Below are 25,234 nucleotides of genomic sequence, written 5' to 3'. Positions count from 1 at the left end.
AAATTAGGTGCCCCATCCGAATGGAATCACAATTTGGTTTTACAAAGAGTACTACGGCACTGGCCCCTTACTTAGCTTGCATTTATTGCAAATCTCTCAACCCAGTGCAGAGTCCGAAGTGACTGGAGAAAGGAGCAGGTGACTCCTGTGTATTAGGAACGTAAAGGAAAGGGCCATCAACATTGCAGACCAATATCCCTACCATCAGTTTACTGCAGAATTTTTTAAACATATTCTCAGCTCAAATGTACTAAATTTCCTGGAGACAGGAAAGCTTCTGTCCAAAAATCAGCACACATTTAGAAAGCATTGCAAACACACAACACAATTTCCCGTTTCTCACACGACATCCTGCAAACTATGGATGAGGAGCAAAAATCCAGATTTCAAATTCCTAGATTTCCAAAAAGCATGCGACACTCAACGAAGGTATGAGCGTACGGACTAGGTTCCCAAATCCATGACTGGCTTGAAAACTTCGTAAGTAATAGGACACAGTACCCTGTCCTCTATGGTAAGTATTCATTAGAGACAAGGGTACTGTCAGCAGTGCCCTGGGGAAGTGTGATTGGAATGTTATGATTCTGAAACTTCCTGACAGATTAAAACTGTGTGCCGGACCGAGACTCGAACTCGGGACTTTTGCCTTTCGCGGGCAAGTGTTCTACCAACTGAGCTACCCAAGCATGACTCACGACCCGTCCTCACAGCTTCAATTCTGCGAACCTTGCAGAACTACCACTCCTGGAAGAAAGGATATTGCAGAGACATGGCTTAGCCACAGCCTAGGAGATGTTTCCAGAAGGATATTTTCACTCTGCAGCAGTGTGTAGGCTGATATGAAACTTCCTGACACATTAAAACTGTGTGCTGGATCGAGACTCGAACTCTGGACCTTTTTATTCCACTGCAGAGTGAAAATCTCCTTCTGGAAACAACCCCTAGACTGTGGCTAAGACGATCTCCACAATATCCTTTCTTCCAGGAGTGCTAATTCTGCAAGGTTTGCAGAAGAGCTTCTTTAAGTTTGGAAGGTAGGAGACGAGGTACTGGCAGAATTGAAGCTGTGAGAATGGGTCGTGAGTCGTGCTTGGGTAGCTCAGTTGGTAGAACACTTGCCCGCGAAAGGCAAAAGTCCCGAGTTCGAGTCTCGGTCCGGCACACAGCTTTAATCTGCCAGGAAGTTTCATATCAGTGCACACTCCGCTGCAGAGTGAAAATCTCATTCTGTTATAATTCTGTATACACGCAAATGATCTGATGGACAGGGCAAGCAGCAATCTGAGGCTGTTTGCTGACGATGCTGTGGTGTACAGGAAGGATTCATCGTCGAGGGACTATAGGATGATACAAGATGGCTTAATCAAAATATCTAGTTTTTGTGATGAATGGCATTTAGTAGTTCAGGTTTTTTTTGTCCACAGCTGCACACATATATTGTATAGGTTAACTGCCACGTTTAGCAACTGTGAAGAAGTCTTATTAAGATCAGACGCGTTTTGATTTGTTTTGAAGTATCTTCAGTGGTCAGTGGAACAATTTTGTTGTGATAATTAACAGGTTGTATGCTTTACTTATTACTATAAACAGATTTTATTCCTTTTGTTACTTACACGTTTTATTTGTGATAATTCCATTTTTCTGTCTGTGTGTGTGTGTGTGTGTGTGTGTGTGTGTGTGTGTGTGTGTGTGTGTGTGTGTGTGTGTGAGAGAGAGAGAGAGAGAGAGAGAGAGAGAGAGAGAGAGAGAGAGAGAGAGAGAGAGAGGGGGGGGGGGGGGGGGCAGGGAGGGAGGGGACATGGAGGGAGGAGGGGGGCAGAGGTACCATGTCCTGGCTACTGTGTGACATTGTTTTATAGTTTTAGATAACCTAGGATGGGGATATTACCTAGTTTGTGGTGTCTATTTGTGGGGGGGAGGTTATTTTTCAACAAAATGTTGCATTATTTTAAATAGCATCTGGTTGCTGAAGTTTGTCTGGTCATTTTTTATGCAGATCTTCTCTGTTATTGCTTTTTTTTTTTTTTTTTAATTTAAAGTTTGCTTGTAGGTGTACAAGATGTTTCTGTGGCTGAATCTGATTAGTTTAGTCTTTTTCTAATGTAGTAGGATCATAGTTTTCTTGATGGATGTGTTCTGAAAATGTTGAATGGCTGATGCCATATTTCCTAGCTCTTTTGTGTTCCTTATACCGTATTTCAAAAGTTCTGCCTGTCTGTCCTAGGTATACAGCATCACAGCTGTTGCTCTTGAGTTAGTAAATGACACATTTTTGGTAGATGTCCATTTGACCTTCCCTTTTTAAACATATCTCTATAGAGTCATTGCTTTGGTGTTCTATTTTTATTTCTCATTTCTTGAAGATGTTCCCAATTCTGTGTTACAGTTTATTTCCATATGCGAGTGTGTACCAGGTTGTCCATCGAGTTTCTATGTTGTTCTGTTGTATAGTGGTGGTGACAACGTGTGTGCTTCTGCAGAGTGATGTGGGTCTCCGGATTTGTTGGTGCTTTGCTTTTTATTTTTATTCCTTTCTCGATTTTTTTTGTTCTGTTTTGTTAATAGAGATTCTTGGTATCCATTACTGTTTGCTATTTGAATAATTACGTCCAACCCCTTACATAACTACGGGCACTTACGTGATTGTTTTAATACTGTGTGTTGTGATTTTCCTCCTGTAAATGATTACATTTCTTTGTAATTCATACATCTCGGAAATTTATTTGGCCAATTTCTTCTGCCTGTAAAGTACCAGCACTCATTCACTCACCTCTCCCCCCCACCCCCTAGTTGGAAAATACAAACACTGAAAGAGTGATAACAGACACTTCCATCACTATCACAACAAATGAGAGACAAATAAATCATTCAATAGCAGAACAAAACATGCAAAATGTTGACAGGACAGTACACAGAAGTGCAAATGTGTTAAATGCAGAGAAAATGTTGTTTTAAAGTATGCAAACTGTTAATTACCAAAACAAAACCATAAGAGAAAACCATATTGTTACAGTGACCACTAAAGATGCTTTAAAGTAAAGCAAATTGCATCTGGTCTTACTAAGACTTACTAAAGTTGCTAAAAGTGGCAATTAACCTGCACAAAGAAAGTTAAAGTGAACTAGTAGGAAGAATAGTCCTGTAATGTTTGACTAGAGATGAGTAATGTGTTACTTGAAACAATCATGTCACTTAAATACCTAGGTGTAACACTGTAAAGCAATAGAAATGGAACAAGCAAGTAAGGATTGTACTAGGGACGGTGAATCATTGACTTCCATTTAGGAAAGTGTGCATCACCTGTTAAGGAGACCACACACACAACATTAGTGTGACCCATTCTTGAGTACAGTTCAGGTGTTTGTAATCACCATCAGATCAAATTAAAGGAATACATCAAAGCTATTCAGAGACAAGCTGCTAAAGTTGTTAAAAGTAGGTAATCAACACGCAAGTATTCTGGACATGGTTCAAGAATTCAAATGGGAACCCCCGGAGGCAAGGAGACTTTCTTTTCAAGGATACATATTTACAATACTTACAGAACTGGAATTTGAAACTGGCTGCAGAATTATTCTACTACTGCAAATGTATATTTGGTCTAAGGACTGCGGACATGATATAAAAGAAATCTGAGCTCATGCAGAAGAATATATACTGTCATTTTTGAGAGAGGAGTAGGAAGGGAAATGACTAGCAATGTACAACATACCCTCTGTCATGCACTGTATGGTGGCTTGCAGAGTGTGTTTGTAGTTGTAGATGCAATGCAAGCCGAGTTTTAATTGGTGGTGTCAACTTGGTCTTTAGGGTGTTTCTTACTGCTGGCTGTCGCCGACTAAAACAGAGCCACATTAGCCACTGTGTGAGAATGCAGAGTTGAATTGTGCAAATAATCCACAACCAGTTCTTTTTTAAATGGAACCAAGAAATTGAGTAACTTTTGAATCCAAACACACACTTTGAATAAAAGGAGACCCACTGAAAAGCAGAAACATTGAATTGTCAACAAACATACAGGAACAAACAAAATCTGCCGGCTTTCGGAGTTATTCTTTGATGAGCTAGAGGGTAACCGCCCCCCCCCCCTTCACATATACACACAAAAAGGGCATTTCTGCTTTTTTGGTAACTATAACAAAGAACTCCAGTCACTGAAAGGTTTACCCATCAGATCAACACAGACTGTTGAAATTACACTTGTGTTATAGTCATGAAATAGGTTCAGTTATCTGCTTCTATCGCGTAGCTTTGTTTCCAATGTAATTTCAACTGTTGCAGGAGCAGTAATGCAATTATTTGGCATGAAGGAAGCTTTATCAATAAAGGGCTTGTGCACTCTTGAGCAGCAAAATTAAGGAAATACACACAAATTGTGTCTCATGTACCAGAATGGGGTTCACAAGAAACTTACTGGTCTGTTATCCTACAAGGTTTCAAATGCTGGTGACCAAAATTCACACTTGCCAGAAGGAATGAAGTGACCTTCGAAAATTAATCAAAATCTTCATCTACAGTTTCACAGAAATTTTTCTGGGTTTACGACCGCATTTTTAATATATAAAACTACCAATGCTTCAATCCCTATTGCAAGTGACATTCTTCAGGGTGTTTTTTGCTCAAAAAAGAAAGTAACTTGCAACAGGGACTGAAACGTCAGTAGTTTCATATATTCACAATGCAGTCACAAACCCAGAAAATTTTTATTGAATGTGAGAATAGCTGCGGAAGTCTACGTTTATATTCCTCTACAGTTATTTATTAAGAGGCTACTTCAAGAGACCTCAGTGTCCCAATAATAGTTAACGTTACCATTCAATTTGACCAGTCCTTTGTGGTTGGAGAGAGGGGAAAATCTCACAGCTAGAATATGGTAACATCAGGAGGGGGGAAGGGGGGGGATAAAAATAAAAATAAATAAAAAAATTCTGGACTCATCATTGATTTCTGAGTCAACACATGCACACTTTACTATTTATTTGGGGGAAAGAAAATTTACCTTTTCCTGTCAAGTTTATCATGGAGCTTGTGTGTATCAACAGTAGAAGTATTTGCAACGGCAAGTATACTCTGTGCTTGTTCCATTAGCTGCTTCTCTTTGTCAAGTTGCTCTTTAACGGTTTCTGCAGCTAACTTCAAAGTATTCTTGGAATCCACTAGTTCACCTTCTGTTTCTTCCAAAGACATGCGAAGTTGGTTGCACAAAGCCTGTAATCATTTACAACTTAACTCATAGATAACAAAATTTGTTTGGGAAAAAAATATTACAATAAGCAATTTTTTAGCTATACCTAACACCAACTTGCCTCTTTATCAGCCTTCTCCTTCTCCAGAACTTTAACAAGTTGCAGCTTTTCATTTATTTCTTGACGATTCAATTCCAGCTGTCGTGTCATCTCATTGTAATTTTCCAATGCAATATATACACCATTTCGTTCACGAGCTGCCAACAGGTCACGTCTCAGGCGATCAATTTCCTCAGTGTATTCCTGTAACGAATTATGTGGTGTATGAGCGAATAGCCTAAGAGCACTCTTGATAAAGAATTTTCATGTACATGTTCAGGAAAAATGCTATAGCTGCAACAATGTCAGATACATTGTATTGTTTATCAAGCCAATTTCAAACAATTCAATTCACATTTGTAAATACTGCTCTTGGACTCTCACAATTATACAAGCATAAAATCTTGAGGACAAAAATTGAAATCCATCAAAGTAAATATTGTTTCTATAACAACTCAGTTTCACAAATAATCCTCCACCTAGTAAAAATTACTTGCAAAACACACATAAAAAGAAACTGAAAATGTGTAGTTCTACACTCAGATTTTTCTACTAGCAACATTAAGAGGACCTGTATCCTGCCAACAGCCACAGGTGGCGTATAAATAGAAAAAAAGGGCACAATCACACGCCACGAGATAAATTCCCTCTCTGATTTGGATGCTAGGGATTTCAGGCCATGCAGTCCTATAAGGGTAGTGGGAAGCGGATCTAGCTCTTTATTAACATTCCGAGCTGACCGTATTTACATTTTCAAAAACCATTCCTGCAGAAACTCATGCAGCCTCACTGTTCATCACTTTCACAATGCACTGGAGTTAAAGAACGAGGTATATCGCGCGCTACACCGCAGCCCAGCGCCGCGCCGGTATGATCGCAGCGACGCCATCGTCGCACCGCCCCTAGCGCAGCGGTTTCACCTTGTGTGCAACGTAGTTGATGACGACTGTGAGCACGGCGGAGGCGAGCAGCACCAGCGTGGTGAGGGCCCAAATCGCCACAGCCCCAGAGCCCATCTAGGCGCGGCCCCATAGCTCAGCTGGTTCGCTGCGAACCGGCAGCCAACGCCGTTATGCGCTTACCGAGTGGCAGTCCCACACAACTACGCCCGCCCCTCCTGCCCCTCCCGCGGTCGCTACCGAGCAGCGGCAGCGAATTTCGCGGAGCCTGCCATGCGCCGTCGCTTCATCTTTAATCGTCGCCCTAATTAAAAAATGAATTTTCTAATGTCTTCGCTAATATGCTTTGTTCTTGATAACTACTTATATTCAGAAGCTTTAAGTTACAGGAGAGATAGAGGGGTGGAGGTGGGCCCCGTTGCATGGTCGTAAGAAACTGGGCTCTTGTACTAATGGATGAAGTTAGGGGAGAAAATTGGAAGCTGCCTATTCAACAGAACCATCCTCGTATTCATCGTAAGTGTTTACAGGAAACACAAATTCAATTCCGCTGTTCCCAAATACAAATCCGGAGACGCGAACATTTCACCATTCCACTTCAAATACCCACGAAGCCTTGTTGAATGACTTTCACACAACACAATACACATAGCCCGCTTGGAAGTGACTCATCTTACAAGACAGTGATCACATTTTTGGGGCAAATGACATGAATCACTTCAGGTGAAGCAACGAAAGTATCGTTAAAGGAGACTTTTCAGAATCAGTAGAACGTCTAAAGCCTGATTAAAGATAAAAAGCAATGTTATAAAGCAGAAACCGTTTTATTATGCGTTTCACCTACGCTGTGTTTCTGAATTGTTCGCATGTACCATTTCTTCTTCAGCACCAGAAATAAAGTTACTTAAATCAGTTTTGTTTTATGCGCGATTATCATTCTCTCCGCTTGTTATTGGATAGAACAGATCTTTACCAGATAGCGCTGTGACTTATGGTTTTATGTAAAATGTTTGTCTGTATACGACAAGAAATAAAAGGAATCCGACAACTTAAAACAATATCTAATGATTACTTTCATGGGTTAGTATAGCATCCAAATATGCAGCTACTGACACTTCATCGGGAAGTATGTGTACAAATACAAAATCATTACGGGCTAATTGGGGGAACTTCCCATTTTATTGGTTTTAATTGTTCAGTGGTTTCACAAGGAAAAGCATACAAGTTTCAAGTCATTCACACCAGACAAGTATCAGAAGACATTGTGTGCGAATCGGTAAAGCCACGCCAACAGGTCGAATAACCACCAAACGTTCCTCAGAATCAAAAGTGAGCGACAACAATGTGGACTGAATTCATTTTACCGAAACTAAGATCACTACAGCCGACACCATATAAAGTTTTGTGACGTAACAATGTAACTTCCGTACCAATAAACTGTCACTGACCATCGCACACGGAGTAAGTACCTACAGCTGTTTAAGCCTCTTTCGGCTACAGTGCACCATATAGTTTTGTGGAAACTGTTCAGCGGACAATCGCCCGGTTCACGTGTGTTACTTGTGGTGCAGTATAGAAAGTTCTATCTTTCATATAACTATACACTAAAGTACCCTTCGTCAATAAAATGAGAGATTTTACTCTGGAAAAGGGCCGCCTCTTGAGCAAAATGATCTAAACGGTTTTTATCTCATCTAAACTGTACTATTACAAGTCATCGCACAGTGTGTGAAGGAAGTTACAGAGTAACATTACTATGTCCTCTTCTCTCCTTCCTCGCACATTCGTGACTGTGCGATAAAAATGAATGCCAGTGTCGCTCTGAATGCGAGAAATTAAATCTTTCTTGACCCACCTTGGAATTTCGGGAGTAAATCATTCCTTGGACTTCCACTGCGAACTTACATATTCCAGTGATTTTGTCGGATCGATAAGAAAACTTAGAACTCTCCTTCCGTTAATTCATGTTGCTATGAGTTCTAGGGTGACTAATAAAATTCAATCGCGCGCTGACTTAGCTACACGGCTGTTCCACTTCAAATTGATCGTGCTAGATACATGGCGACTTATGCACAACATATATTGGTTTATGTGTGGTGCGCGGACAATCTTACCTTCATGTGTTCCTCATGTGCAGATGTTGCAAACATTACGAAATCTTTCCTGTATACAACAGCTTCGTTCGCGGAACTTGTGGGCATACGACATTGTATCTTAATCGAAGTCCTGCCGTGGCATCATCTGAGGATTTATCTCGCACAATTATCTAAAAAAGAAACCTTTAGTCTGAACTACACCATAATAATCCCTGTTTCCAGAGACTGAAGAATGCATTTTTGTCTCATCTCCAGGACGCCGTGTAAGCCCAATACCTGACTCTACTTTGATATTATTTGTTACAAATTACTGTAGGTTGGAGAGGTTTAAGTGCACATTCAAGGTGAAAAATTTGCCCCATCACAATAATTTACCTAGGTTTAACGGTGAAAAATCCACAATTTCAATAGCCATTCGTCTATAACTTTATCGGCAGAGAATATTAGAGAAACTCTTGTCGCTAAAATTTAGGGTTGCAGATTTGAACGGTAGCTTTATAACTTTATCGCTATTTTCAAATAAAAACTCTACGATTCGTTCCATATTATATTTACATGGTCTAAACGAAGAGTCAGGCTTTTTAGTCACAGGCCATCAGCCGAGAGAGTTTCATGAAGGACCCACAGGTGGAAACAACTTTCACTACAGGTTACCAATTACATTTGCCTTATTGGACAGTGCCGTCATGTTGTCTCTCTCTCTCTCTCTCTCTCTCTCTCTCTCTCAGAAATTCAACCAATGGTATAGGCCCGCGTTTCTCAACCATCTCGCCTTTGGAACACACTAAATCGCGGCACCCGTACGTGCTATATATAGATGGGAGAACTATGAGATATAAATGTTAAATTTATTCCGTAAGACTCTCGAATAGGAATGTATGAAATTGATTACTCTTAAGCGGGAACACAGAATATAAAGACATAAAAGTAGCGATATACTTCCCCTGGCGATTTTTTGCAATGTCGTTCTCTGTGTGGAAGAACCTTGACACACTCACTTTATACTCTTCAACGTAGAGAATACAGACTCGCAATAGTAGGACGATTAGAAAGAAACGAGATGTTGATTTATTCACGATATCCGGATATTCACTTTTGACAGATCCCAGAAACATCTGGACAATTTTCTTTAAATTTCGATTTCAGGATGATATTACGATATGTTACTCTTTTTCGGAGCTATCAGTCTGCTTTGGATAAGCTTTCCCCGTCAGGTGCAGTCATCCACTCCCAGCCAGCAGTTGATATCAGATGGAAAGTGTGTGGATATCCCTTCTTGCAATTCAGGTACGCATCCTTTTATACGTTCCTTCATCTGATTTCTAGGGTTCTGTACCCCAATCGGTGAAACCCATATAGCAGCATCACTTTGTCGTCCGCCTGTTAAAACCCCTTTCTGTTATGTACAGATAGGCGTATCGAGCTGAAATTTATGTCACGTACTATTTAAGCTTGTATAAGTCAAAGCACTCACAATATACGGCCATTCTTTCTCGAACGTTTTTAAGGAAACTATACCGTAATAAACTAATTTTCGCGCATCTCTTAGTTTAATTCGTCAGCTTCATGATGAACAGGCTATCATTTCGTTAATGGTCATAGTTATTGTGATATTTCGATTGTAGGTAAACTACTGCAAGACATTCTTAGTTTGCAGTGCAAAAATTAGTACCGCTATGAATCTGTGTTTGGTGCGTTCAAATTCTAAAGGTGGCAGTGGTAAAATGCAGGGAGCGAAAGGCTATTTACAATTTGTACAGAAACCAGATGACAGTTATAAGAGTCGAGGGACATGGAAGGGAAGCAGTGGTTGGGAAGGGAGTGACACAGGGTTGTAGCCTCTCCCCGACGTTATTCAATCTGTCTATTGAGCAAGCAGTAAAGGAAACACAAGAAAAATTCGGAGTAGGTATTAAAATCAGAAATAAAAACTTTGAGGTTCGCCGATGATATTGTAATTCTGTCAGAGACAGCAAAGGACTTGGAAGAGCAGTTGAACGGAATGGACAGTGTCTTGAAAGGAGGGTATAAGATGAACATCAACAAAAGCAAAACGAGGATAATGGAAGTGTAGTCGACTTAACTCGGGTGATGCTGAGGGGATTAGATGAGGAAATGACACACTTAAAGTAGTAAATGAGTTTTGCTATTTGGGGAGCAAAATAACTGATGATGGGCAAAGTGGAGAAGATATAAAATGTAGATTGATAATGGCAAGGAAAGCGTTTTTGAAAAAGAGAAATTTGTTAACATCGAGTATAGATTTAAGTGTCAGGAAGTCATTTCTGAAAGTATTTGTATGGAGTGTAGCCATGTATGGAAGTGAAACATGGACAATAAATAGTTTGGACAAGCAGAGAATAGAAGCTTTCGAAATGTGGTGCTACAGAAGAATGCTGAAGAATAGATGGGTAGATCACATAACTAATGAGGAAGTATTGAATAGGACTGGGGAGAAGAGGAGTTTGTGGAACAACTTGAAGAAGGGACCGGTTGGTAGGACATGTTCTGAGGCATCAAGGGATCAAAAATTTAGCATTGGAGGGTAACAATTGTAGACGGAGACCAAGAGATGAATACACTAAGCCAGGGCTTCCCAACATATGTGCTCGCGGAGCAAGCTGTGAGCAGCAAGGCACGAGCACGCTACCCCCACTACCGGACCAGAGCGGAGAGTGGAGAAAGTCACCTGGGGCACACAACAGCTGCCGCCATTCAATGTAAATCCGCGGCCACCTGCAGGGATATCACTCACGGATTATTACTGCGACAAATGAAACAAATAAAGGAGAATGTACACATGCCACATAATTTTATTAGCTTAGTGTATGCCTCTACATTCGCATTAATTTGTGAACTGTTACACAATAAAAGGTGTCACTGAAGTGTGGGATTCTCGGTTATCTTGTAGTTTTTGCCCTTTACAATTGCGTCTATGTTCGGAGTAATTGTTCTTGTACATTTTAGGTGCAGCGTGCAGTTTAAATTTCGATCAGGCAATGCGTTTCTCAGGCGCGTCTTGTTACATTTCATTGCAGAGAACAGTTGTTCAAAAACATACGTGGAACTGAACATTGATATTATTGTAGCCGCCAGTTTGTGCAAACGAGGAAATCTATCCTGAGGAAAGTGTCTGTAGAATTCCAAAATGTTTTTCTTGTTCTGAAATTTGTCTCTGTATTCTCTGTCACACTGCAGGTCAATAATTTCTTGCTGCAGCTCAGGACGAATCTCTTAAATATTCGATGGATATGGAGAGAACAGATCAAAATCACTGACTAGTGCTGTCAGATCTCGAAAGCGCTGATCAACTAAACTATGTGAACATCTTGCATGGATGATAATTTAGGAAAATGAGCTAGGTTTCCTGTTTCCAGCTGACACACCCAAAGTGTCAATTTCATTTTAAAAGCTAGTATTCGATCTATGAAATGAGTAATTAGCAGATCTTTAGCTTGTAGTAAAATGTTCAAAGCATTCAGATGGCTAGTTAAATCTGCTAAGAACGCGAGATCACATTCAAACGTGCGCGCGCATTTCCCCTCCCTCCCCACTCCGCGACCTTGCACCTGCTCGCGAGAACGTGCCTGAGTAGACGCGAGTACTCCGCCAGTTGTTAAGCCCTGCACTAAGCAGATTGAGGAGGATGTAGGTTGCAGTAAGTACTGGTAGATGAAGATTGCACAGGATAGAGTAGCATGGAGAGCTGCAGCTGCATATTAAATGTAGATGATATATTTAATTATTCTTCAAACTTTTAAGGATATCGCCAACGGTTTCCAATTTCGGGAAAATTTAATATATTTAAAGCGCTCAATGACGAACTCGTGCGTCAGTGAAAAAAATGGAATATAATATTTAATTCCTCGTATCTCATAAATGGTTTGATATATCCAAATAAGATTTGGCAGATTATAGCGCGCAAAGAAGGGGGTATTTTGCCATACGATTAATATGCGAAACTTCCATATCTATCGTGATATTCAAACGACTATAGAGTTTTTTCAGTGGAATAATGTAAATATTGAGTCATCGATAGCTGGTCAAACGAGAACTGCTGTAACAATTTAAGTGAAGAAACTACAAGTTTATATACATACTATGAATGGCCTGTTTCATAAACTATTGACCTATCACTCAGTTGTTAGTTCAATAAGACACTATTTCAGGATTCTTTCGCAATTTCAACTGCATTAGAATGTTAGTGAGATGAATATTTCTGAACTCTGCTGTGTTTTGACAAAAGAAGCAGATTTTAACATGGCAACAAGGAAAGTTGTGTACTTGTCAAAACTCGTCACAGTCCTTCATGAACAGATGTTTCTTGAACTGCCTTCTTCGTATGGCTGACAAAGACCAGTCCTGTTGCGCAACATTTTCAATGGCTTCTTTGGTCAGCATTTCAACCTCACTCAGTGTAAGCTGCTGCTTGTTTTTTGCCCCATTAGTTTTCAGCTAGGCCCATATACTCATCGGGTTCAAATGAGCATGATACGGAGGAAGCCTGATTAAACAATTTCCTTTACCGTTAGCCAGTTCGTAGATAACGTAGCGTGAAGTTCAAGCTTGTACAGCACTCCAAGTTCCATTTCCTTCGCCTCATACATGCTAGGTTAAATTTTAACTCACGGATCATTTCTTTGTACCAGCAAAATATCTGCTTTCCCTCATTGCATTGTTGGAGCTTTATTCATCGCAACAGAGCGACCGAGCGGTTATGCGTTTTGTTCATTACTACCGCTGAATTCCAATAAATGTTTTGCGGCAGAACGTTATCTTTCCAGCCCATGAAGGTGTTCTCGGACGACACTTTTATTGAAAACGTCGTATTCTGGTGTACTGCATAGCAACTAATGCAACACCAACACAAACCACTTGCGCATAGTACCTGACGACTACAGAAGACTTCAATGCCAGAAAATACGTTGCAATGCGAGTTGACGAACGTTGGTACATCTAATGCGTTCTGTTTATTCATGGTCTGGCAATAGGGGCGCGTTGCCAGCCGATCCACTGACGGCGTGGTAGGGAAAGTCGGCTCGCCATTGGTGCTACCTGGGCAACGGCGTCACATCTCTCTTCGGTCAGCCAAACGTCAGAAGTAAAACTAATTTTAAACGTACTATAGTGTCACGGTTTTGTATTTTACCAGTATCGATATCAGACAAGAAGTCTGTCTAAATCCTCGATTCCGCCGAAGGATGAACTATACGTTATTCTACAAGTAAAATTAAAGAAAAGAGTTCATACAAACATATGATAAGCAAGTGTTGAGGTACGGAGTTACGGCTAATAAAAGAATTTGCCTGAAATTTAACAACTTCGCTAATATGAAGCCATCGCAAAACTATACAAGGTTAAAGTAAAGCACGATTTCCATTATTTTGTTGTTATTGCTCTGGTGAATCTAATAAAACATGTCCCAGACGGGTACCTGCAGTGGTTTTCAAGAACATACAGAGAAGCAAAGAAGTAATTTCGTAAAATTTTTAATTTATTAACTAATTAGCCCATTTTTTTTAAATTCCAGACAATAGCACAAAGTTTTCAACAGAAGTTGTAGAGAATTTAATTTTGGAAAAATGATGGTAACAACGTTAATTGAAAATGTATGATTGTAAGCTAATCTGCTTTTATTAATACCATAGCAAACGTGAATTCCTGTGAAACCGGAAAATACACTTTTGTTCTTTCACTGAATAATACAGAAAACTAACTCGTTTCAAGGTCAGCAAACGACTGAAAAAAAAAAAAAAAAAAAAAAAAAAAAAATTCAAATACGTGTGAAATCTTGTGGGACTTAACTGCTAAGGTCATCAGCCCCTACGCTTACACACTACTTAACTAAATTATCCTAAGGACACACACACACACACACACACACACACACACACACACACACACACACACACACTTGCCCGGGGGAGGACTCTAACCTCCGCCGGGACCATCCGCACAGTCCATGACTGCAGCGCCCAAGACTGCTCGGCTAATCCCGCGCGGCTGACTGAAACAGCTCGCTGATGGTGGCCACCAACGACATAAACGTTTCTACATTCTTAATGAAAAGTAAACAAATTTGCTCTGGATGTTCTGGAAAGCTACTGGAGATACACGCCTGGGACACATTTTATTAGATTCACCAGACCAATAAAAAGAAAATAAATGGAAATCGTGCTTTACTTTAACCTCGTACAATTTTGCAATGGCTTCATATTAGCGAAGTTGTTAAATTTCAGGCAAAATCTATTATTAGACGTTTGCGGACCTACGTTTATATGAACTTTTCTCTTTAGTTTTGTTTGTAGAATAACATTAAAGTATCAGCATATCTTCGTGAATCACCCTGTATATACAGATAACTCTCGCTGCGCGAATTCTACTCGTACTAACGGGGATTTTTTTTCCCCTTGTCCATTCACTCACCTGATGCGGTAACCGTAGCTGAAAAATCTGTTATTCGTAGATCGTTCTCTCCTGTAGCCGAAGTCCAAAGGATGGGTTTTTACGAAAACGCGCTGATTTTATCACTTGTATGATCGTTTTATGCAGTCCTGCATAACTGAATTGAAAGTTAGTTGAAACTATCTGAGGTGCGCTGAGCTGGCGCACCAAATGGGATTTTTAAGACATTCACAGTAAGGGAACTTCATAATTCTAAAACATGGAAGTAGTTCGTGATGTTCTAGAATTATTCTAAGGTTGGCTGTGGAATAATACTAGGATCTGCACCAATTTCTTCACAGTTTCTCAAACGCTTAGGATTTTACAGGATGAGTTTATTACATAACAACCGTTTGAATGACGCCAAACAAACTATTTTCGCCTGCAGTGTTCGCCATTAAATCCTCTCTAAGTAAAAAGCGAAGAGTAATTATTACTGATCGGTTTTATGCCGCGCGGAAGTTCTAGTAGGTTTAAAATTAGTTGCTACTTCAGACGTTTGGCTCACACGAGGGCACATGACGCCGTTGCCCAGGTAACATCAATGGCGAGCAGGCTTTCCCTACCACACCGCCAGCTGTTCGGTTGGTAAAGCGCCCCTGTTGCCACGCCGTGGATGAACACTACCTTACCGTGCCGCGTATTACATGGATCTACGCACTTTAGCTCTCGTTGTTAAGTGATATTTTCTCTTGCTGAAGTGTTCTTCAGTAATCACGTATTGAACTAGTGTTTTGTGTTGGAGTCGCATTAATAAAAACAGTGCACCACATCTGAACTCTAGATTCGCAATAGAAGTGGTCGTCAAATAACACGTTCACCGGGTGTGAAGGTAATGTGCTGCATAATATTCCTCTGAATTCAACAATAGCAATGGACAATACGCCACACCACTCCGATGTGATGGATAACGCTTCAACAATGTATGGAGGAAAGCGAATATTTTGCTGTGGGTACAAAGAAATTTTCCGTTAGGTAAATGTGAAGATAACTTGTGTGCGGCGGAGTTCAAGGAACCTCTGTACACGCCAAAAACTCTAAGCTGCCAGGTCGATGCTGACGCTGAAAGGCATAGTTTAATCAGGCTTCCTCCATAGCATCCTCATTTAAATCCGACTGAAAATATATGGGCCTACGTGAAAATTAATGTGGTTGAAGAGACATGTATTCATGAAGGATTGCGACAAGTTTTGAGTAATACGCAACTTCTCTTGTGCCATGTTTAAACACAGCAGAGGTGACAGATGTCGATCTCACTACCATTCTAATGCAGTTGAGATAGTGACAATCTTAAAACAGAGTGTCAAACTATCAACTGAGGGGAAGACAGGTCAACAGTTATGGCTCTGAGCACTATAGGACTCAACATCTTAGGTCATAAGTCCCCTAGAACTTAGAACTACTTAAACCTAACTAACCTAAGGACAGCACACACACCCATGCCCGAGGCAGGATTCGAACCTGCGACCGTAGCAGTCCCGCGGTTCCGGACTGCAGCGCCAGAACCGCTAGGCCACCGCGGCCGGCGGTCAACAGTTATGAGAAAGTCCACTCTCAGTAGTAAAATAAACTTTTAACTTCTTCACTTATATTGTTATAAAATCCACAGCGAATCTCGTTTCACCAACTACTGATGGTCCTTAAATCTTACATTATTTCAACTGGAGAAAAAAAAAAAAAAAAAACTGTAGTTGCTTGAATATCGCGTTAGATATGGAAGTTTCGCATATCAATCATATGACAAAATACTCTCTCTGCGTGATATCAATGCCAAAAACTTGTTTCAAAGAATTTCGCGCAGTAGTTTCCCCTAATATCCAAATATCACATTAACTATGACCATGAACGAAATGATAAGCAGTTAATCATGAAGCTGACGAATAGATCTATAAGATGTGCGAGAATCAGAGTTTATTCCCGAATAACGTCTATAAAATCCGTTGAGAAGGATTGCAGACAGGCCGGCTTGCTATTCATGCATATTCTGTCATTGCAGCGGTTCTATCAGTACATATAGCAATGCAATCCGTCCACTTGGCCCCGTTATCTTGAAAGAAACTCACAATAACGGCAAATCAGTTACAGTGATGGTGGTTTCCAGTTCTCGACAAAACGGGTACTGTTAAATAATAGTTTATCGATCAAGATAATGCCTGAATGCAAGAATTCCCAAGTTTAAGATACTCTCGGCTTGTAATTCCACTGACTGGGATAGTATTGTCTTCAGTACCACCTCGACGTTAGCGCCGATAATCGGTGGGGACTTGTTTGGATATGCAACGGACAACGGTGGGATACCACCTGACTACCGCCCCGTCATATTGCCCGACAACAATGAGTGATGGCGTGGGGTGTCATTTCTTTTCATAGCAGGACGCTTTGGCTGTCATTCGCAGCATCCTTACAGGACAGCGGTACATCGACGATATTCCACGCCCCTTTTTGTGCCTCTTCGTGACAAGCCATCTTCGGCACACATTCCAACAAGATAATGTCCTCCCGCACAAGGCGGGAGTTTGTATTACTTGTCTGCGTGCTTCCCAAACCCTACATTGGCCAGAAAGGTCGCTGTACCTCTCCCCAATTGACAGCGTTTGAAACATTAATGGGCTGCACCTCCAACCTCGGGATTCTGGGAATCTAACGCGCCAATTGGACAGCATTGGGCACGATATTCTTCAGGAGGTCTTCCAGCAACTATCGGTCACTACCAAGCCAACCCAATAACTGCTTGCATAAGGGCCAGAGGTGGACCAAAGCGTTACTGACTTGCTCATATATGAGCGACCGTTCGTTTTAGAGTTGAAAGCAAAAAATTTATTATTATGATACATGTTTAAATGCATGTAATCACAAATAAAGGTAACCAATTTGCTGCCAGTTGGGCTATTCCAAGAAACGATTTGGCAATAATTTTTTTTATCTCCTAAATATTGTATCAGCGGAAGATTAGACGACATTAAAAATCTCACCACACACCTCACATTTATTCCGAGATACAAATGTGTCGCGACACGGCAGTTGAACGCTGGTATATGCAATCTAATTCCTGTCACAAGGTTTTTTTTTTTTTAAGATCTGAGATGGCTAAATGGATGTCGACTACATACAACTCCTAATGCCTGCAGTTCCATCCTCACATGGTTCCCCCGTCATTAAAACTCATGTATTTTCCGGAAGTAGTATGTATACAGGAAATAATGCTAAGTTGTGACATTTAAGAGTCACAGCTAAACTCTTAAGTCCCTCTATAACTGGGACTGGGTGCATCAGTTGTAAGACTGGTGTAAGACAATGGCGTATAACCTTCAAGATGCCCAATTTAGTCCAGCACCCAAGTGTTCAAACTATCTCTTTGAACTGAGAACAACTCTGCCTTTATACTGAGCGAGAAGCAACCGTTCTGAAGGCACTAGACTTCCATTGGGGAGGGGGGATTCAAGTTTCCACCTGGTCAACCAGATTTAAAATAAGAGCAATGAACTACTGCTATAAGCACTTTTAATTTCCACCATCAGTTGTTACTGTTAAAAGAATTAACACAGGACTCTCTCCAAGATTAAAGTGTATTGGGCGCTCATCAACAGCCGCATCCGAAGGAAACTGGTTTCACGTTTTGAGAATAACTGAAGACGCCGCCTTCTGCGGTCTTACATTTGGTCATTACCGTTGCCATTGCGATGGTCGCACTACCTCAGACAATGCAGGCTCAAAGTGGGATTTCTGTTAATAGCTGATGGGAAGTTTAGTTTCAGCACATTAAAATTGTGTTTTTAACAACCTACTTACTGACGTAACTTGGTTACATCAATTTTAATGGTAGACGATGCGACAACCATGCGCCTGAATATTCCCTGATATTCATCCAAACTCCCTGATACTCATCCAACGAAACCGAAAAGACGACTAATGATGTAACTGCCCTCGTAACTTTTCCGTGAACCGAACAAGTACACTGATTTTTAAACGGAATGTAAATCTCTTGTGCCGGCGCCGAAACATTTCGAAGTATCCGTGAAATATGCTAAAATTTATGCAAGGGGATCAGAATCGGCTGTTGTGTGAACACCGACATGTGGGGCTCTCACCCAGTATCTGTCTTAAGAATGACGACAGGCATGTCGCACACCGGCAAGGAAAGTGGTACCAAATCAAGAAACGGCAATTTTAGGTTTCTGTCATCGCAATATACGTGTGAAGTGAGCCAACGTGCGAGAAAAAGTCACACCTCTATCTCGCAGTTCGTCTGCTTCAGGACAGATGTGTCAACTTTGTTGCAGGTTACTTCAGGATACGCCATGATAAGAACAGCCAACAGTGTCTATATCAGGATTGTTACTGGCAGTTGTGCATGGGTCATTCACGAAGAGCGACACCTTCTGAGATGTTTAACTTTTCATGTGTAACTTAAGTTGAATGTAATAGTTAGTAATATTGATAATGACAACGTCAGTGTTCATATACTGTATCTCACATAATAATGTCCTCCACACATTCATGCTTATGAAGGAACAGACACTGTTTTGTAAATTTTACAAAAAATTTCGTGCGTTGTAGCGTACAAGCAAAAATGGACATTTATACTATAAATAGCGTTCAGATTGAATAATTTTCCTAGGTGGAAATTATTCCTGCATTATATTATCCCATTTATGATTCCACGTTTCCTTAAATTGTGTTCCTTAAAATTTATCTAATTTATGTTCCTTAAGTTTTATTTATTTTCATAAATTACAATCCTGCAGTTTTCTGTAATGCAACAATTTCAACTTTTTTCATTTTTGATGTTAACTTAAATATGGTAGAACCACTCTTGTCCACCGTTGCGGTTGATGCGTCCGTACTCGAGGTGACCTTGTCCCGACTCATGGGCCGTTTTTTTTATTTTTTACAGGTAATTTTTGTTGCTGCTAGTTCGTTTTTGTGCTCAGTCACCTCTCGTATGGTTTCTGTCGTTGTACGTGTTTTTTGTACTGTGAAGTTTTTAGTGCTTACTGTACGGTGGTTTTACAACATTGATCTTCTGTGGTCTTTACAGTATTGTGTTTGTTCTACATTGTGTGCACTCTACAGTTGTGTTTTGCAACATATCAGGAGTAAAACTTAAACATATTACTCTTTCATCGAATGAAAAATTAGCAGCCCTACGAAGACTGGACAAAGGCTAAGCCAGGGAACTCAATGTTGACGTTACAACTGTAAAAGATTAGAGAAGAAAGCGGAAAGACACTATCATGTTCAATTACGATGGATGATGAAAACGCTCTTATGACTCGCAAAACATTGAAACAGCCTAAACTTTAACAGTTTGACAACATATTGTTTATGTGGTTGCATCAAGAAAGTAGGAAAGGGACCCCGATATCTGGGCCCACTATAATAGAAAAGGCAACAGCTTTGCACTTAACCCCTAATTCACGCGGTGTGGTCTCTCAGACCGCATGAAAATTTTTGAACTCGCTCTCCAGGGGCCAGTTGTGGTGGAATGCTTCTGTACTACCCCTACCCTCCCAGCTTACGATATTTTGTCGTCGGTTGCGTTATCGCCTTCTGCGTTTATTGGTTCAAATGGCTGTGAGTACTATGGGACTTAACATCTGAGGTGGTCAGTCCCCCTAGAACTTAGAACTACTTAAACTTAACTAACTTAAGAACATCACACACATCCATGCCCGAGGCAGGATTCGAACCTGCGACCGTAGCAGTCGCGCGGTTCCAGACTCAAGCGCCTAGAACCGATCGGACACAACGCCCGGCTCTGTGTTTATTGTTGACACGTGTTACTGATAGGTATTGGAGTCTCCTAGACCGCGCCTCGTGAACTACGTACCTGTTTTCTTCAGTCGGTACCGTAAAGCTCAAAATGTGTTGGCACGAATGTGCCGTTTTTAACTTTAGCGAGTTTGACGAAATTGTTGGTCTATGGAGGAAGGTGTCAGTGATATAGATCAAGAAATAAACGAGAAAGACGAAGATTTTACATTAGACAGTGATCACAGTTCTGCTATCGGACATGGGTATTATTCAGAGGAAGAACTTCAGGAAAGTTGTGATGGGGATCTGTCTGTTTCTTCAAAGAAATACTTAAAGTGTGTTAAAATCGAATGTGTTCTGAGTGGTGATCAGTGGAATGTAGTTCCCAGCAATCCTCGTGAGTTTGACAGTTTCTTTTTGTAGCTATCAGATGGAATTTACAGTGAGTCCAAAAAGTATTCGTCTAGTTGTAATTTTTTTTAAAACTAAGTATATGTCACGTGAAAGGAAGGGAACATAAAATGTGAACATCCAGTCATATGCAATGAACCTTGGTAAGTCATTTTTATTGATGGACAAGGAAATAAATACATCCATAGCGATAGCAAATTTAACAAAATTGAGAATTTATTCAAGTGCTACTTCAAAAAGTATTCGTTCACTCATACTTTCGTAATTTACAATCTGAAAATGTGATTTCAGTTACAAAAATTAATATTTAGTGGGGTTTCCCTTTGCAACTATTACTGCTTGTAGTCGTCTGGGCATCGACTTTCCCCAAGTCTGCCGTCAGAGAGGTATGAATTTTGTCCCATTCGTCTTGAAGTGCTTCTTTTAGGTATCTTGTTAGAAATGTGTGTTCCTCCTTTGCTATTTTCCAGTACTTTGCAAAGGTGTTCAATGTTGATATACATAAGGTGATCCATTGTACCTTCTATGAAATGTAATTTTCCAATACGTGCAGCGCTCGTACAGCCCACACCACCATGGAGCCACCACTGTGTTTAACCGTTGGCACAAGATTGCGCGACATCTCCACCTTAATTTTATGCCACACCATTCGCCTGCCATCCGACCCGAATACGTTAATTCACTCTCATCAGAAATATTACTCTGTTCCAGAAGTCTTCCTTTTTGAATCTACACTCCTGGAAATGGAAAAAAGAACACATTGACACCGGTGGGGTCAGACCCACCATACTTGCTCCGGACACTGCGAGAGGGCTGTACAAGCAATGATCACACGCACGGCACAGCGGACACACCAGGAACCGCGGTGTTGGCCGTCGAATGGCGCTAGCTGCGCAGCATTTGTGCACCGCCGCCGTCAGTGTCAGCCAGTTTGCCGTGGCATACGGAGCTCCATCGCAGTCTTTAACACTGGTAGCATGCCGCGACAGCGTGGACGTGAACCGTATGTGCAGTTGACGGACTTTGAGCGAGGGCGTATAGTGGGCATGCGGGAGGCCGGGTGGACGTACCGCCGAATTGCTCAACACGTGGGGCGTGAGGTCTCCACAGTACATCGATGTTGTCGCCAGTGGTCGGCGGAAGGTGCACGCGCCCGTCGACCTGGGACCGGACCGCAGCGACGCACGGATGCACGCCAAGACCGTAGGATCCTACGCAGTGCCGTAGGGGACCGCACCGCCACTTCCCAGCAAATTAGGGACACTGTTGCTCCTGGGGTATCGGCGAGGACCATTCGCAACCGTCTCCATGAAGCTGGGCTACGGTCCCGCACACTGTTAGACCGTCTCACGCCCCAACATCGTGCAGCCCGCCTCCAGTGGTGTCGCGACAGGCGTGAATGGAGGGACGAATGGAGACGTGTCGTCTTCAGCGATGAGAGTCGCTTCTGCCTTGGTGCCAATGATGGTCGTATGCGTGTTTGGCGCCGTGCAGGTGAGCGCCACAATCAGGACTGCATACGACCGAGGCACACAGGGCCAACACCCGGCATCATGGTGTGGGGAGCGATCTCCTACACTGGCCGCACACCACTGGTGATCGTCGAGGGGACACTGAATAGTGCACGGTACATCCAAACCGTCATCGAACCCATCGTTCTACCATTCCTAGACCGGCAATGCACATCCGCATGTATCCCGTGCCACCCAACGTGCTCTAGAAGGTGTAAGTCAACTACTCTGGCCAGCAAGATCTCCGGATCTGTCCCCCATTGAGCATGTTTGGGACTGGATGAAGCGTCGTCTCACGCGGTCTGCACGTCCAGCACGAACGCTGGTCCAACTGAGGCGCCAGGTGGAAATGGCATGGCAAGCCGTTCCACAGGACTACATCCAGCATCTCTACGATCGTCTCCATGGGAGAATAGCAGCCTGCATTGCTGCGAAAGGTGGATATACACTGTACTAGTGCCGACATTGTGCATGCTCTGTTGCCTGTGTCTATGTGCCTGTGGTTCTGTCAGTGTGATCATGTGTTGTATCTGACCCCAGGAATGTGTCAATAAAGTTTCCCCTTCCTGGGACAATGAATTCACGGTGTTCTTATTTCAATTTCCAGGAGTGTATGTTCCACCCCAAAATGAAGACTTTTCTTTCGATTCTGTTCACTGACACAAAATTTCTTGCGCGCTACCCAGCCGTGATACACTTTTTAAGATATTTCTGATTGTGTTACCACATGCCTTCTTTCCCCCTAGACTCTTACTACCCAGCCAACTTAGGAGCGCTGATTTTAGGTTTGGGCCGGCCGAAGTGGCCGTGCGGTTAAAGGCGCTGCAGCCTGGAACCGCAAGACCGCTACGGTCGCAGGTTCGAATCCTGCCTCGGGCATGGATGTTTGTGATGTCCTTAGGTTAGTTAGGTTTAACTAGTTCTAAGTTCTAGGGGACTAATGACCTCAGCAGTTGAGTCCCATAGTGCTCAGAGCCATTTGAACCATTTTTGATTTTAGGTTTCTCCTTCATTTTCCTCATGATAAATCTCACGTCTGCATCAGTCAAAGTGTGAAGGTGTCCAGTACGTGGTTGGTTTCTTAATCATTTTGTTGCGCAAAATCGATCTATTATCGACTGAACCGTCGATCTAGGTCTACCGACTACTTTAGCAATCTCGTAAGACTATTTGTCCTCATTATGTAGGCGCAGAACAAGTTTCCTTTCTATCAGCGTCGTCTCACTACCCTTAAAGCCCATGGCGCTAATTGAATTGCACTGTATCGGCGCCGTTCAGAACCACAACAGCAAACAAGAGGGTCCGCGCACGGTTGACTCTAGTGTGTGCCGTGGGTCAGCGTTGAAACTCACCGCGCGCAGAATTTCGGCAATATCTGATGGACGAATACTTTATGAACTAGCTCTTGTATTACATTTTCTATTTTATTAACCTTGCTGTCGATTTGGATGTATTTCTTTCCTCGCTTTTCAACAAAATTGACTTACCGAAATACTTCTTACATGACTGACTCTTTAGATTTTGTAGACATTTCTTTTCACGTTACACAGACTGTTTTCTAAAAGACATGCAGCTAGGCGAATACTTTTTGGACTCACTGTAACTTTACATGGAAATTTATTTGCTATAGAGATTGTATAATTTTTCAGAATGTAAAATTCAGTACTCCAACAAAATAAACTGGACCCATTTAAACAACACTTGAATAATCGTGAAAATTAATGTTATATGGCATAACTTAAAAATTCCATGCGATTTTTGCCTTAAATCTCGGTTTAAACATAGGGGTATCAGAGCCTCCCCCGTCGTGGTATACGTTCTCGCGAGTTAAGGGTTAAGACGAACTCCGATGCGAGCTCGCAGCTAGTGAAGGCTGGTGTTATGCTGTTAAACCCGTCATGGCGTACAGTTTGTTTCAGTTTCTAGTGAAAAGCTGATGCCGAGGAGGCAAAAGAATTTTCTGTGAAGTTTCAAGAAATTGTCGAAGCAATTTAACTGTTACTTTGCCACTATAACGAGACAGGCCTAAACTACAAAATATGCTGCCAAACAAAACTCTCGCTGCATCAAGTAAAACCGTAGCAGGAACGAAACTGTAAAGATAGGATAACCGCTGCTCTTTGCAGCAGCGCTCACGGTACACCCAAGCTTCCCCAGCTTGTATTGGCAAATTTAGGAAGCCAAGGGCGCTAACTTTATCTTCCCTGCTGGTTTATTACCGCAATAAAAAATATACTTCGATGGACTGTAATCTTTTCCAACCTTGGTTTTTCGACGAATTAGTTCCATCTGTTGGAAAAGATTTTAAACAAAAAAGTTCCCTGTTCTTGGTCTGTTGCTATTGGATAAACGCACTATCACGCCCATCCATCCGAGGATGATTTAGTTAAAGGAGTCGTGAGAGCTATCTACCTTCCCTCAAATGTCACATCACTTATCCAAACAATGGATCAGAGAGCGACAGAATGGTTAAAGAGGCGATATCGTGGAAATACATCAGCTTAATTTTATGGAAATCCCAAGTAAGTTGTAATGTACTTGCAGCTAAGAAAACGCTCAGCGTCAAAGCCCTTACCTATACAACTGCTGTGTTATTAGAGGAATTAAAACCTGACACGCTGCGAAAGTTGTGGCGTACGCTTTGGCCGGGAGTTCTCACCGAAAGTGACCAGATCGAAGGCGAGCAAAACGACAACACGAAGGAAATCGTTAAAAATCTACAAACCATATAACCTGATGTCCCTGCCGGTAAGATTGAGGAGTGGATTGCCGAATGTGATAAGACAAGCCAGTGAAGAGTTCAATGACAGCCAGATCATTGGCGCTGTTTTGGA

At 41.7% G+C, this 25,234-nt stretch overlaps 1 protein-coding gene across 1 annotated transcript in view; it reads right to left on the bottom strand.

The window, feature by feature from the left end:
• The window catches only part of LOC126188002 (kinesin-like protein KIF11-A), a 204,959-nt gene that overhangs the window by 68,678 nt on the left and 111,047 nt on the right, over positions 1 to 25,234 (bottom strand). The window contains exons 7-8 of the mRNA XM_049929415.1: positions 5,307 to 5,489; positions 5,000 to 5,208 (exon numbers count right to left, since the gene is read on the bottom strand). Coding sequence (XP_049785372.1) covers positions 5,000 to 5,208; positions 5,307 to 5,489 — 392 coding nt within the window. The remainder of the gene's footprint in view (positions 1 to 4,999; positions 5,209 to 5,306; positions 5,490 to 25,234) is intronic.

The sequence above is a fragment of the Schistocerca cancellata genome, chromosome 1 (genome assembly GCF_023864275.1).
Source record: "Schistocerca cancellata isolate TAMUIC-IGC-003103 chromosome 1, iqSchCanc2.1, whole genome shotgun sequence".
Taxonomy (NCBI): domain Eukaryota; kingdom Metazoa; phylum Arthropoda; class Insecta; order Orthoptera; family Acrididae; genus Schistocerca; species Schistocerca cancellata.
The sequence above is the reverse complement of the archived record's forward strand: the minus strand, read 5'-3'. Positions and strand labels throughout refer to the sequence as shown.